General features: G+C 36.7%; 1 protein-coding gene and 1 long non-coding RNA gene across 2 annotated transcripts in view; both read right to left on the bottom strand.

Moving 5' to 3' along the window:
• The window catches only part of LOC134802917 (uncharacterized), a 428476-nt gene that overhangs the window by 332478 nt on the left and 80419 nt on the right, over window positions 1-15579 (bottom strand). The gene's annotated exons all lie outside the window — the stretch shown is intronic.
• LOC134800045 (uncharacterized) lies at window positions 12705-15258 on the bottom strand. The gene is made up of 2 exons (XM_063772502.1): window positions 14346-15258; window positions 12705-12824 (listed from the first exon to the last, which is right to left on the bottom strand). Exons 1-2 carry the CDS (start codon window positions 15256-15258, stop codon window positions 12751-12753), a joined length of 987 nt encoding a protein of 328 aa, XP_063628572.1. The 3' UTR covers window positions 12705-12750.

The following is a 15579-nucleotide window of genomic DNA, read 5'->3' as shown; positions in this document are numbered from 1 at the left end:
ACACAAAATAGTTCTTTACCTATAGATGACAGGAAAACCTATTAGAAATGTGCAGTCAAGCGCGAGTCGGACTTAATGTACGGAACCCTTAATACGCGAGTCCGACTCGCACTTGGCCGGTTTTTTTGAAACTCTTCTTGACGCTTAACCGCTGAACCGATTTCGTTGAAATTTGGTATAGAAATAGTTTGCGTCCCGGAACAGGACATAGGATAGATCTTATAACCAAAATCATCTTTTGAAGGTGTGAAAAGTGCAGTGGAAATTTGTACGGGAAATCAATAACCGCTGAACCGATTTATATGAAATTTGGGATGGTCTACATCTTTGATTTAGTTAAAAATGATGAAAAAACATGACTTCAAACCTAAACTTAAACAGTATTAACTTCAAGAAGTCAATTCTGAATTCCCCCCTACACCTCATTTCACACCTTTAAAGGGTGATTTTTGAGATAACTTATTATATCCTGTCTCGGGACTCAAAATATATGTGTACCAAATTTAAATTAAAACTGTTCAGCAGTTTAAGCGTGAAGAGGAGTTTAAAAGAAAGTATTTTAATAAGTTTATATGTTTTTACTTCGGAATGGTGTCAATGTGATACCTTAACTAAATTTGGTACTGCGAATTTATACGAAAACGATACCAAAACATGGCCTCGTAGCTTTACTGTTGTAGAAGTGAAAATAAAATTGAGTGCCCTAAATTCTTATTACTTGGCCAAACTTGTGTAGAAGGAAAAGGTAAAATAAAAGTCTTCGGCAGGAATATAAGACACAAATATATATTTTTTTTGCGTTACTATTTCATTCATCAAATATAAACATACCTTGATTATACTATTCTAGTGAGATCCTCATAGATAAACAAAAACATTTACTTAAAAAATTACAAGGTCGAAATGTCACGGAACTTTTTTTTTTTTCCTTTGTTAAGGGGCTTTTTCGATTGAACGAATATGTCACCCCATAAAAACAGACTTAATTAACAAAGTTAAAAGAAAGTAAATAGCTACATCTAGTTTAATTACATCACACATTTCTGTCCCTCAGACCGCACTTAACAATATTTAGTACCTTTTCAACAACCTCAGACATGGGGTTCGAAAGGTAGGTATTACATAACCCAATGGAACTGTCATTGTCATGAAATATCTGTCTTCTAAGTCGCTCATTTCGGACACACTCCATTAAAATATGATACACATCCTCGACGCGATTACATAAGGTGCATAATTCCGAATTCACTTTACGCATGAGGTAGGCGAACTTATTCAATGGAATGTGTCCAGAGCGCAATCTCAATAATAAAACTAGATCCTGCCTACACAACACACTATTATCAATCCAAGGAGAATTAAAGGTTGTGGCTGTATTGTCTTATACCAAATACCTTTGTCCCTAGATCTCTCGTCGAAATATTCCTTCCACAATTCGCGACACTTTAATTTGACTAAATGTAAACAGTCATTATTGCCCCCATATAATGTTTCAAGTGAAATTCAATGCCATCGCTGCATGCCTGTTTTGCTAATGCATCAGCTGTCTCATTGCCACTTATACCTACATGCGATGGAATCCATTGCAATATTATAACTTTTGCCATAGATTTAGTAATATGTGAAAAATATAAACTTTTATGACAAAAAAAATCTGGACACAATTTAAGAATCACCCAATTGCGTCGAGGAATCATCTGTATTTTTGCATGTTTCATTACCTCCTCGCTTCTTTTTTGTCCTTTGTATTCTGTAGCAATTTGTTAGATCTGAAAATAAAGATAACTTGCGTCGTCACGGATGTCGATTTATAGGTTTTAGGGAGTGCAGAATTCGAAAACGATGATCATTTTATAATCCAAGATGGCAGCTACGTATTTTGTCATAAAAGTGGAATCCAAAATAGTCATCATTTTCGAAATCTGCGCCCCCCAAAACCTATAAAACGACACCCATGACGACTTTTATGACAGTGCATGGCCGCCATTTTGGATTCCAAAATGGTCATCATTTTCGAAAGCGGGGCCCCCTAAAACCTATAAAACGACATACATGACGACTTTTATGACATAGTGCATGGCCGCCATCTTGGAATCCAAAATGGTCATCATTTTCGAAATCTGCGCCCCCTAAAACCTATAAAACGACACCCATGACGACTTTTATGACATAGTGCATGGCCGCCATTTTGGAATACAAAATGGTTATCATTTTCTAAATCTGCGCCCCCCAAAACCTATAAAACGACACCCATGACGACTTTTATGACATAGTGCATGGCCGCCATTTTGGATTTCAAAATGGTCATCATTTTCTAAATCGGGGCCCCCTAAAACCTATAAAACGACATCCATGACGACTTTTATGACATAGTGCATGGCCGCCATCTTGGAATCCAAAATGGTTATCATTTTCGAAATCTGCGCCCCCTAAAACCTATAAAACGACACCCATGACGACTTTTATGGCATAGTGCATGGCCGCCATTTTGGATTCCAAAATGGTCATCATTTTCAAAATTGAGGCCCCCTAAAACGTATAAAACGACATCCATGACGACTTTAATGACACAGTGCATGGCCGCCATTTCGGATTCCAAAATGGTCATTATTTTCGAAATCGGCACTCCCTAAAACCTATATATCGACACCCATCTCGACTTTTATGACAAAGTGTTTTGCTACCATCTGCATGCAAGACATTTCTATTATTTTTACGTACAAAAATGGCCCCCTGTCAACTTTCAATCGAGATTTAATCGATAATTTATTCGATTAATATTCAGATTAATTCAATTTCAATCTATGTTAGGTCGACTAAACTAATCGCGATTAAAATTTGAGAATTAACTTTTTTTATTCCATTAATTAGTCGAATAAACAGTTAATCGATTAATGCCCATCTCTGACCACGGCATTTTTACACTTTGAGAATATCTGAAAACAAATCAACACAAGGAGCCATTTTGCAAATCCAGTAACATACCAGTAACTTTGTTATTACTTTTGACAGCGCGTGTCATGTGTCAACACAGAGTCGACACAAAGTCGAAACATTTGTGACTGCAATATTTCTTAGCCTTGAACCATATTTATACATCATAATTAACAAGTTTCGTAGTATGTAATGCGTTATTTCTGTTATTTAAGTATAGTATACGCATCGAAGTACTAAAAATGCTTCAAATAATATAGTTATGAACACAGGCACTGAGAAGTAAACAATTTCATTTCCGGCTAAACTAAAACAATGTGGTGGCGCGTTGATTATATTACACTTAGTTTATCAAATCACTCGAGCAGTTTAATTCCCCATAATAATTTAAGTCATATTGTAATATAAATGCAAACAATATATAATTACGTCTTGTAATCCGTTTAAGAGATGGCGTATTAATGTCACTTATTTTATTTAAGTATTTTTCCATCTGACAGTTTCCATTTGACAGGAACAAAATGAACGAATGAACGAATGATTTTGGCATAAAGTAGTCGCAAACCCGAAACAATGTGTGCACACGGCGACCACACTTTATGTCACTTTGTGTCATGTGTCGACCCTTCCCCATTTCTGGTAACTGTGTCGACACGGCGACGACTCTGCGACTGGAATTGTGACCGAAACAGATGGTGTCGACACAAGATGTGTCAACACCGCGTCGTAACGGCGACTGGAAATGGTTGTATGGGAGGTTTGACATGTTGGTGGCTAAAGGTTATGCAAAAATCCTATAGAGTGGCCGTCTGGCTGTTACAGCCAAACCATGTGAAAATAAGCTTCAAAGTAATAAAAAACGGCCGGCACTCCACTAAACGCCTGTTTTCCGACGAACTTTATCTATCACGTCAAAAACATCGAAGGTAATTTACATAGTTACAGATTCGATTGAATGTCACTTTACAGGTTTTCTGAAAGGGCTTTTATATTAATTTGCATACATGTTTTCAAAAAGAGCTTTTATATTAATTTGCATACATAGATATAATTCAAGCAACAATGGCTTGTTATCGAAACACTTAATTAACTAAAAAAAGTAGGTACCTATTACTTTGTTCTTTTGTTTATATGAATTTTTATTTAGTTTAATAAAAGAGAAATATTTTTCGATCAACGATCATACATAATTAATAGTAATAATACCTGATTCAATTAATTAATAATAATTCTGAATAAATTATTATTCGCATTGCTTTGTTTTATCAATATAATTATTATAAGAAATGTTCGCTCAACTTAAATCATTATAGGTATGTATAGATATAATATATCTACAAATTACTTACTACACCTTTGATTATACAGAACAAATATCTTAAATTAATTTAAATTATACATACCTACATAATTAAATATACTACTTAGAAGAACCACTGATCAATTCCGAGTGCTCACCCTAGTTGATAAACTACGGAGGACTTATCGGGGCAAACTTACAAACAACTGAATAATATATATCACTTACATACTTTAGTTCCAAGACAGTTATTACCATGCCACCCTTGATTTAGGGTCGATAGGGTACTGTTAGGGGTAACCCTAATGGCGGTGCGGTCCTCAGGGTCAGACGGATGATAAGCCATAGTTCATCTGATAATCAATCATAATTTATCAATTCGTGCCTCAAACATTGAATCCATCAAAGTAATTTATAAAATCATACAGGATTACAATATTTCGTTCCAGATACTGAGAATAAATCTGCGAACGAATAGTTTTGAATAAAGTAGAAGTTTAAAACAAAGAGTTTTTTTCCGTAAACATTCGGTTGCTGGAAACTTTTGTATTGAATGGATTAACATTTATAGCATGCCGCAAGTTACCTAGCTAATATAAATAGTTTTTACGACGATAATGCTGAACTAATTTCTTAACACCTTTGTTGTGCAACTTACTAAGTGTTTTAATTAATAGGTACCGTAAAATGGGGTGAGTAGGGTCAAAACTGAAATTCAAACCTCGATAACATTTTATTTTTACATACGAAAACTGAATGGTGTATAAAGTAAGTGTTCCGGACGTTTGTATTTTAGTTTTTATTTTATTTTGGGTAGTTCCATTTCATAACTTTGACGATAAAGAGTAAAACCCACCTCACCCCGTAGTGCCTCGTATTTGGGGTGAGAGGGGTTTTCATACAAAGGTGATTTTGGAAGATTGTTGGATCGATTTTTTTTTATTATGCGTATTACTATAGCTCCATTTTAAACTGGAATACATTATTTTTGTAGCAGTAGCCTTAAAATCCCTTCTCACCCCCCTCTCAACCCTTCTCTCCCCATTCATAACCCAACTCTCCCCGCGAAACCTACTCACCCCGTTTTACGGTACGTATTTTATTTATCCGTTCGTAATATAGGGAAAAGTGGAGTGAAACTAGTTTATAATCAACAAGTATTAAATCTTTCAAAAGAAAAGAAAATGCTTTGTGACTGTAACCACCCAATGGTGTTGGGGGAAAAAACAGACATCAAAAAATCTTTCGAAAAAAAGAAAATGCTTTGTGACCGTAACCACCCAATGATGTTTGGGGAAAAAACAGGCATCAAATGGAGTACATAGTTACGAAAACAGGAATCGCAGCAATAATCAAAATCCATTAGTTAATTTTTTTAAACTGCAAAGGTTTGATAGGATTCCTTGAGGAGTTTCTGGGTTGGGTGGACTAGCCTACCCTCACCCCTTCAGAAAAATAGGCGCCAGTCGTCGAATTGCCGAAACCGGCCCGTCATCATCATCATCATCATTTCAGCCTATATACGTCCCACTGCTGGGCACAGGCCTCCTCTCATGCGCGAGAGGGCCTGGGCTATAAGTCCCCACGCTAGCCCAATGCGGATTGGGGACTTCACATACACCTTTGAATGTCTTCGCAGATGTATGCAGGTTTCCTCACGATGTTTTCCTTCACCGAAAAGCTAGTGATAAATATCAAATGATATTTCGTACATAAGTTCCGAAAAACTCATTGGTACGAGCCAGGATTTGAACCCGCGACCTCCGGATTGAAAGTCGGACGTCATATCCACTCGGCCACCACCGCTCGGCAACCGGCCCGTGCAATGTATAAATTCGTAAACACGACATTATATTTTACTGAAAACAATAAGAACCAACAAGAAAATCTTTGAACACTTTAGTGTCCGGAATTACCCAATGTCTTTGTCACACTTTCCCCTATTATGGTGTCACTTCCAGTCATGTTTATATATTTGTATCAGAATTGGCTCAGAATTAGCAGAACGGTATTACGTTGTGCACACCATGCTTCGAGTAATGACTTAGTTTATATTAGGTACTTACATCACTGTTTAGCAACAGAACTGTCCCGCAAATATACAGGGTGATTTCGGGGTCGTGGAGCAAGAGAGCCAGACATCATACAGAATCCAAAGATGAGCCTAATGATGTTGTTAATTATTGTTTATCACCAATAACGATGATTATTTTCCAGATGACAAGTAGGAAAAAACATTTTTGCACACAATTTGGTGACCCTACTCAATGTGACGTCTTGTCGCTTTCCATACAGCGTATGTCAAAAGTCATAGGGTGACCATAATTACTTAGTATAACATTAATTTTACTTGAAAAATAAGAATAATTCAAGTAATTATATTTTAATCAAATACTACCATATCATAATGTGGATCATTTACAGAGTCAGAAAAAGTGGTTCTGGATCACGACCCCGAAATCACCCTGTATAGGTAGCATTGCTATAATCACTATCACTACACCCTATAAAACAAAGTCCCTCGCCGCGTCTGTCTGTTTGTGTGTTTGTATGTTCGCGATAGGTAAACTCAAAAACGATTGAACGGAGTTTCATGCGTTTTTCACCTATCGATAGAGTCATTCTTGAAGAAGGTTTGTGTATAATTTGTTAACCCGTGCGAAGCCGGGGCGGGTCGCTAGTATAAAATAAAATAAAAAACCAGGCAAGTGCGAGTCGGACTCGCGCACGAAGGGTTCCGTACCATAATGCAAAAAACGGCAAAAGAAAACGGTCAACCATCCAAGTACTGACCCCGCCCGACGTTGCTTAACTTCGGTCAAAAATCACGTTTGTTGTATTAGCCCCACTTAAATCTTTATTTTATTCTGTTTTTAGTATTTGTTGTTATAGCGGCAACAGAAATACATCATCTGTGAAATCAACTGTCTAGCTATCACGGTTAGTGAGATACAGCCTGGTGACGGACGGACAGCGGAGTCTTAGTAATAGGGTTCCGTTTTACCCTTTGGGTACGGAACCCTAAAAATGACGGTTTTTGTCCACGGTCTTATTAATACCTACTTGTCCATTAAACTTGTGTTGGTTGTTGATAATGATAATAAAATTATATTAAACGAAATCGCGTTTTCAAACAAACGTAGTTCTCATTTTCCTCTCCCGATATTAATAATAAAATGTATTTACAAAAAGGAAAATAAATATCTAATAAATTATATGTAAAGGCCGAGAGTTTCATTTCAGTTTGGTGTTCGTTGAATCGTTCTTAATTACATAAGTATGCAATATTTGAAATAGTATTTCAGGAATTGAATAAAGTTATTTGAGCTATTTATAAATATACATTTTCAATGTAGCATTCATTTAATCAAAACCAACGTATAGGTAGTTCGATGAAATGAATATTCATTAAAGTTTGTAAAACATTTTATCAGTTAAAATATAGTACTTTTCCAACTACCTGTTGGCATAAAATGGCATAAATAATACCAAGGTATAATTCTTCCAGAATCACTTTTTTGTAAAACGGAGTGCTGAATTAATAATAAGTTCCTAATAGGGAATATTACGCAAAACTCTGCGTAGGGGGCGCCACTACCACTGTCCGTCACAATCTGGGGGTCTACCTCGAAACAAGAAAATCGAAATATTGTTATCTAACCTCTCTATCACTCTTGCGTATTCGAGCGATAAAGAGGTAGATAACTAAATTTCGATTTTCGCGTTTACGGTAGGCCCTTTTTAACAAACCGCCTTGATGCATCAATGTCATATTTTATTGTCTCTGAAAACTTATGTCTGGGAAATGAATTAGACACTCAATAGACATGAAATAGTGAAGATATGTGACGTTCCACTGCAAAAGGTACCTTATGGCGGCTAGCGCCGCGATTCGGGAAATGAATTAGAGATTCACTAGATATATTATGAAATAGTGAAGATATGTGACGTTCCATGGAAAAAGGTACCCTATGGCGGCCGGCGCTTACCTCGCACAACGCCGCAATAATATTAGAGCGGCGTTAATAATAGCGTAAGCGCCAATCGCCAAAAGGTACCTTTATCTGTGGGACGTCACATATCTTTACTATATCTTATCTAGTTAATCTCTAATTCATTTCCCAAATCGCGCCGTTACTTTCTATACATCTCGCTTGCACTAATATGTCTTATATGTCGGTACGAGCGAGATGCATAGAAAGTTACGTTCACGCTAGCGTTTATGTCAGCCGTACTGAAGCGAACTGACAGACGTCTCAGAAATTGTTGCCAGAGAATACCTTGCTTCTAATACTAGTGATATTTTCGAAGAATTAAAGAGATGCGCCCAAAGTATCTATTTAATAAACTTAATTACCTAAGTCAATTCCCTGAACGACAATGCCCACCTAAAACCTACATAATAACCAGTGATCGGGGATTTAGTCGCCATTTTTTTGTTATGAATTATTTTTAGTATTAGGTAATTGTATTTCAAAAATATTAAGATAGCGTTTTTGTGAAAAATTCAATCCATATTGCGGGCTTATAAAAAATTCTACTAGATCCTGCGGCATTGCAACCAAATCCCCGATCACTGATAATAACTATCTGCCCGATTCGAACTTTAAGATACGTCAAATATTACGTCTAAAAACGATATGGATTAGATATGTCTGTGTCAAAAGTGCCTTTTTTGTTTGAAGAAACGACATTTTTGACATCTGATCTGACATACTGACATATCTAATCCATATCGTATCTAGACGTAATATTTGATGACTCTTAAAGTTGGAATCGGGCCGTATTTACTTAACTACGTCGTAGATTCCCTCAAAGAAATAATTTAGAAAAATGATTCCAAGCTAAACTATGCTTTGTCTCGGTAAGATTTATTAAATATTCTATAAAACAACATAATAAAGCGTACGCTGCCCTTAGGTAAACCACCTGGCTGCTTTTATTTTACAACGTAGGGTTGCTTCACTGTAAACATAAACAGTACAGTACAGTTACCACACTGACATATTCGCTAGCGTGTGCGTAACTTACTTTCTATGCATCTCGTTCGTACTCGCATATTAGTGTATAAAGTAAATTACGTAGACATTAGCGTATACCGGGTGTGGCCTGTAATATGAGAAAAAAATTAAACTGTAGGATGTACTCCTCATACTGATCAACAGCGATTCAGCGAGTTTAAAAAATAACTTGTGGTTTGATTTTTAATACACTGTGAAGTTTATTCTAAGGCGCAATGTATTGCGAATTTTGTTATGTTTAAGGCATGACAAGCAACGTCAATCACAATGATATGGCGTGGCGATGATGTTGGTGGATGATTAAAAGTCACTTTATATTAAAGAAAATTATGTATTTTCCATGAAAACAAAATTAATTTACAGAGCGATGTGAACAGTGGGAGTTGTTGAGAAAGAAGAGAGTGATTGAGTTAGTGAATGGATAAACTAATAGAAAACATTCGGTCAATTATGGTTGCGTTCAGAAACATAATCCCGGGGGATGGTTTTACCATTATACAGTTTTTTAAAGTTAAGTAGCCCTGGAACTAATGCTAATGCAGAATTACAGATAAACAAAGTAAAGAAATGCTTTTATAAAAATAATAAAAGGTTAGTTACAGTAGCATTTACCTGGTTGGTTATAGTTAGTTACATTTACCTTATAAGTACATGAGATCAAATTTCACATAGAGATCCGGTTTTAAATTATTAGATATTCATTAAAAAATAACATTTGTTAAAGTTTTAAGCATAACTACATTTGACTAACAAAATTAAACTTTGAAGACTATTTTCTTAAACATTACAAGCTAGGTACATTTTTTAAATGCAGATTACAAAGTTTCAAATAATTAACACATACATTTAATTTTAACAGAATGATAGATATTATTATCAAGTTATCATGAACATGCATAGATTTACATTTCAATAGGTAAGACACTAATTTTGTTTATGGCCCTACTAGTAATGTTACCAGTAGGTAGCTTCAAGTCTACCACCCTTGCTTTTTTGTCAGCGCCATAATGAATTTTGGTGATTCTGCCTACTGGCCACTGCAATGGACTGCATCTAGAATCTCTAAGAAGCACTAGGTTATCTAATACAACGTTAGGTTGTGAGTTATGCCATTTAGGCCTGTTATTCAATAGACTTAAATATTGTTTGTGCCAAGCCTTCCAGAAATGTTGATGTATTTGTGCGCAACGGCGCCACAAGCGTAACCTATTTTGAGGTATAGATGTTATGTCAGGCTCAGGAATGGCATTTATTGGTCTTTGAATTAAAAAGTGACCCGGGGTCAGGTATGTAAAGTCTGTGGGATCTCTAGACATTTGCGTTATTGGTCTTGAGTTAAGAATCCCTTCTGTGGTCACTATGATACTATTAAATTCTTCATAAGTAAATAAACTGTTACCTATGACCCGCTTAAAATGCTTTTTTGAGCTTTTCACGGCTGCCTCCCAGAGGCCCCCAAATGTAGGTGAATAGCTAGGAATATATTTAAAGTCTATATTTTTTGATACTGCATAGTCTATGACAGAATCTTGATGGTCTTTAGAGCTTAAATTTGAAAGTTCTTTAAGAGAATTGTCTGCTCCAATAAAGGTTTTGGCGTTGTCACAAAAGATTTTTGATGGATATCCACGCCTTGCTGTGAACCTTTTTAATGCAGCAATGAAGGCTGGGGTGGTCATGTCGGAGACTAATTCTAAGTGGATGGCTTTAGTGGCAAAGCACACGAATACACAGACATAAGCTTTTGTGACAATGCTTCTTCTTATTGAAGATTGTTTGATGCTAAAAGGACCACAATAATCTATTCCAATAACATCGAATACTTTTGCCTCATTTACTCTATTGAAGGGCAAAGACCCCATTAGCTGAGAAGCAGCTTGAGCTTTAAATCTATAGCAAGTGACACATTTTCCTATTATTTTAGAGACTTCTTTATTGCAGTTAATAATCCAGTATGTCTGAGCTAGACTGCTCATGGTATCTTTTAAACCACCATGTAATAAGGACTTGTGCTCATATTGGATTATTAAACTAGTCACAAAACATTTTTTGGGCAAAATCATTGGATGCTTTTGTGCATATGTGATATTTGCATTTTGCAATCTTCCTGTCACTCTTAGTACATTGTTTGCATCTAAAAATGGAACTAAACTTTTTAAATTACTCTTAATAGGTAACTTGTTCTTTATACAGTGTATTTCTTGTTTAAAATACTCATGTTGCAAGAGTGATACAATTTTGTATTTAGATTGTTGGATTTCACTTACAGAGAGATTGCCATTAGCTTTATTATTTGAATTTTTACAATTATTATAGAATCTCAGAATCCAAGCAACTACTCTTTGTAACTTTATCCACGATGAGTATTTTTTAAGTAGTTCTGGCTCATTTGGTGTAGCAATCAAACAGGCCAGATGACTGCTGACAGTCTCATTGATGTTTTCTGTGCTGTTTGTGACTGTGAATGGCTGGGGATGGTAGTTAGAGTCCAGAAAGTCACTTGGGCCATGCCACCACAAGTCATTTTTTGCGAGGTCAAGAGGACTGCAGCCTCTAGATAAGGTATCAGCTGGGTTGGTTGCTCCACCAATATGGCTCCAAATACAATTACTAGTTAAATTATGTATTATCTGTACTCTATTTTTGACATAAACAGGTAATTCTTTTTTTGACTTTATCCAGCACAAAGTTACCTTTGAGTCAGATAGTAAGTATACATCAGTTATTAGTATATTGTTCAAAATTTGTTTTAACTTGTCAAATAATTTTGCAAGCAACACCGCTGCATTCAATTCTAATTTTGGAATTGTGAGTTCATTTTTGATCGGGGCTATCTTTGATTTGCTGCATAGCAGGTTCATGGTAGCCTTTCCATTTTGAAAGGTTCTTACATATATGCATGCCCCATAAGATTTGGCCGAGGCATCACAAAACCCTATGATTTCTACTTGATCCTTGGTAGGCATTACTAGCCTTTTTATTTGTATAGTGGGCTTCTCCAATATTTCTTTGTGAAATTTAATCCATTTACTTAAGAATTCCTCTGGTATTGGAGAGGTCCAGTCCAAATTTTGCCTCCAAAGATCCTGTAGAAATTGTTTTGCCCTAACTACTATAGGCCCTGCCAGCCCTAAGGGATCAAAAAAGGACCCAATGAAACTAAGGATTGAGCGCTTGTCCCAATGTTGTATGTCTTTGTTGGGATAATTAATTTTGAAAACATCTTGATTGGGATTGAATACCATGCCTAAGGCTTTGAGATCAGTTTTCATGGAGAGCTGGTGATCATCAACATAGCAAGATTCAAGAGAGATATCAGTTAGCAGTTCGGGATCATTGGCTGCCCATTTGTGCAGATGGAAATCTGCATGAGACAGCAAGTTAGTAAATTGGTCTCTTACCTCCAATGCATCCTTGATGGAGTCTGCTCCGAAGAGTGCATCATCCACATACATTGCAGTGCGGACCACCTCTGCTGCTTTAGGAAGCTCTGCCTCATACCTTGTCGCCAGCTCCTCTAGACATCTTGTCGCCAGGAAACTCGAACTTTTTTGCCCGTAGGTCACGGTCTGTAATTGAATGATAATTAGTTCATTGTTGTTATTGCGCCATAAGATATTTTGCAAGTGATGAAACTTGGGGTCTATTCTTCTCTCTGTACATATTTTGGATGTCAGCCATCATTACATATTTGTGAACTCTGAATGATATCAATATATCAAACAGATCTTTTTGAACTTTAGGGCCATTTAGTAACATATCATTAAGACTGTTGTATTCTTTGCCTGCCCTAGTATTTCCATTGAAAACTACTCTAACTTTATTTGTTTTTCTGTCCTCTCTAATGACAGGTAAATGTTGCATGAAATACAATTGTTGCTTATTAGAGTTTGTTAGGGGCAGCACCTTAGCATGACCAAGCTCTATATATTTATTTATAAATTCTTTGTACCTTTCATGCAAAATTTGGTCCTTTTTGAATCGTTTTTCTATACAATTAAGGGTTTTGAATGCAATTGGAAAGGTATTGCCTAGATTAAGTTGAACCATGGGCTGAGCAAGGGGGAGAGACACCTGAAACTTGTTATCAATTAATTGTACCGAGCGTTGAAACTCGGCTTCACAGGAGTCCTGCTTTGCTGTAACCTCCGATTTCATTTCAGGAACAATTTCTGTTTCCCAAAATTTTGTTAGGAGGTGCTCAATATTATTATTGGCCTCATGGGTGGCCACATGCAATGAAACATGATGGCAGGTTGTTGCTCCATTATAACATGGAGTATCGCCAGATATGACTGTACCAAATTCTGTAACGATGAGGTAAAGTTCAGTATTTGAGATTTTGGTTTTGCTGGGCAATAATATTTTGCAAAATATGCTGGCAGAAAACAAGAATGAAATATCACCTGGAATTGACCATTCATTGTCTGCTAGTACAACAGAATTTGGTATAGTGAATTTACTTGTATCTATTTTGTTTTCTGGCAATTGTGTTGTGATTTTGTCCACCAGTGAACATGTTACTTGCAAGCTGTAATTTGAATGCAGCGACTCAAATTTGGCATTTACAGCTTTTGATGTTTGATTAGATTGACACTGTAGAGCTGAAATGTTGAGGTTTTTACTTATTGGCTGCAAATTCAAGGCTTTGGCAAGACTATTTGTCATGAAAGAAACTTGGCTGCCACAATCAATCAAACCTCTAGCTGTAATATAGGATTTACCGTCTGGCCCTAATACTTTGACCTTAACGGTGGGCAATAGATCAGTAACGACAGCATTTGTTGAGTTAACATGGCAACTGGTAACTTTTGGCTCAGGTTCATTATGCAACAATGTGTTGTGAGCTTTACTTTGACATGTGGAGCATTTGAAATGAAATTTACATTTATTTTTGTGCATACCTAAACATATGGTACATAATTTGTGTTTGGCAGCAAGCTCCCGTCTTTCATTGGGTGATTGTGCTGCAAATATTGGGCAACAAAACAGTTTGTGTGATGTTGCTTTGCAACATAAGCATGAAGGTACTGATATATTGGCCACATTACACACTTTAGCACTTTTAGTTTGATATGTATGCGACTTACCTTCGCTTTGTTGGCTTTCTTCAAAGCTGCTGGCTCTCCTCTCCAGAAATGACAAGAAGTCTTCGAGATTTGGCATCTTGTCACTGTCCCTTTCTTGATGATAGGCTCTGCATGAAAACTGATCCACCTTTTTTAAGATAATAGTTAGTACAATTAAGTCCCATTGCTCTGTTGGCTGACCTAGGGCCTTAAGGGCGCCTAGATGCTGACGAGTATTGGCTACCACGTCCCGCAGGTTGCTTGCAGAACCTTTTACAATGGGTGTGCTATCTATTATAGCTTGGATATGATTGTTTATTACCAGAAATTTATTGTCATACCGCAATTTAATTAGCTCTCTGGCTTTAACATATGATTCGCAGGTTAATGGAAGACCTTCAATTAACGCTAATGCTTCACCTTTCAGGTATTTTTTCAAGTAGTATAGTTTTTGCACTTGTTTTAACTTTTCACTGGAGTCTATTATCGCGTCGAAGAGCTCGATGAACGCGACGTATTTTGTGTAATCCTTCCCGTCGTACGTGGGGATGTCGATCTCCGGCAACCGCACTCCACCATGATGACTGGTTACGTCCGTATCTTCTACTTTTGTTTTCGACGATGCCGACGACGTATTGGTTGTGGGCGCTTTTGAGGTTATCCTCCGTAATCGTGAGATGATTTTTATGGTTCTCTCCTCGTGTTCATCGTGGTCTTCAAAGTCTTCAGATGAATCCTTTTCTGTTAATATGGCTAGCTCCAGAGTCAAGTCATTGTATTTTTTAAAGTTTGCTTCAGTTTGTTCTAATCTGATTATTGCTGATTCTTGATCCAAAGGATTGTCCGTTTCGTTTAAAAGTTTCTCTATTTTAGTTGTAAATCCTTTACACCACGCGATTTGCGCATTTAGTTTATTTATTTCCTTGCTTCTCATTTTGATGTTCAATTGCAAACGAAGTTGAAGAATGAAGTCTAATGTCAATTATGACATTGACAGCGGATGTCAGATCCGAATGACGTTTCACGAAGTTTGAATGAACGGTCCGAACTTGGCTCCAAAATTGTCATTCCGCTCCTTTTCGGTTTGTCCTTGAATTCATCAAAATGGCTAACGATGGAAGTTGAATTCTGAGAAATGGGCTTGGTCGCGTCGAAACTTGAATTTGCTCAAACTGATGCTGCGGCTTCGAAATATCACTGAAAACCTTCTCGTTTGCTTTGAGGCGTGACTTGGCGATAATATTTCGGTGATATT

The sequence above is a fragment of the Cydia splendana genome, chromosome 2 (genome assembly GCF_910591565.1).
Source record: "Cydia splendana chromosome 2, ilCydSple1.2, whole genome shotgun sequence".
Classification (NCBI taxonomy): Eukaryota; Metazoa; Arthropoda; class Insecta; order Lepidoptera; family Tortricidae; genus Cydia; species Cydia splendana.
The sequence above is the reverse complement of the archived record's forward strand: the minus strand, read 5'-3'. Positions and strand labels throughout refer to the sequence as shown.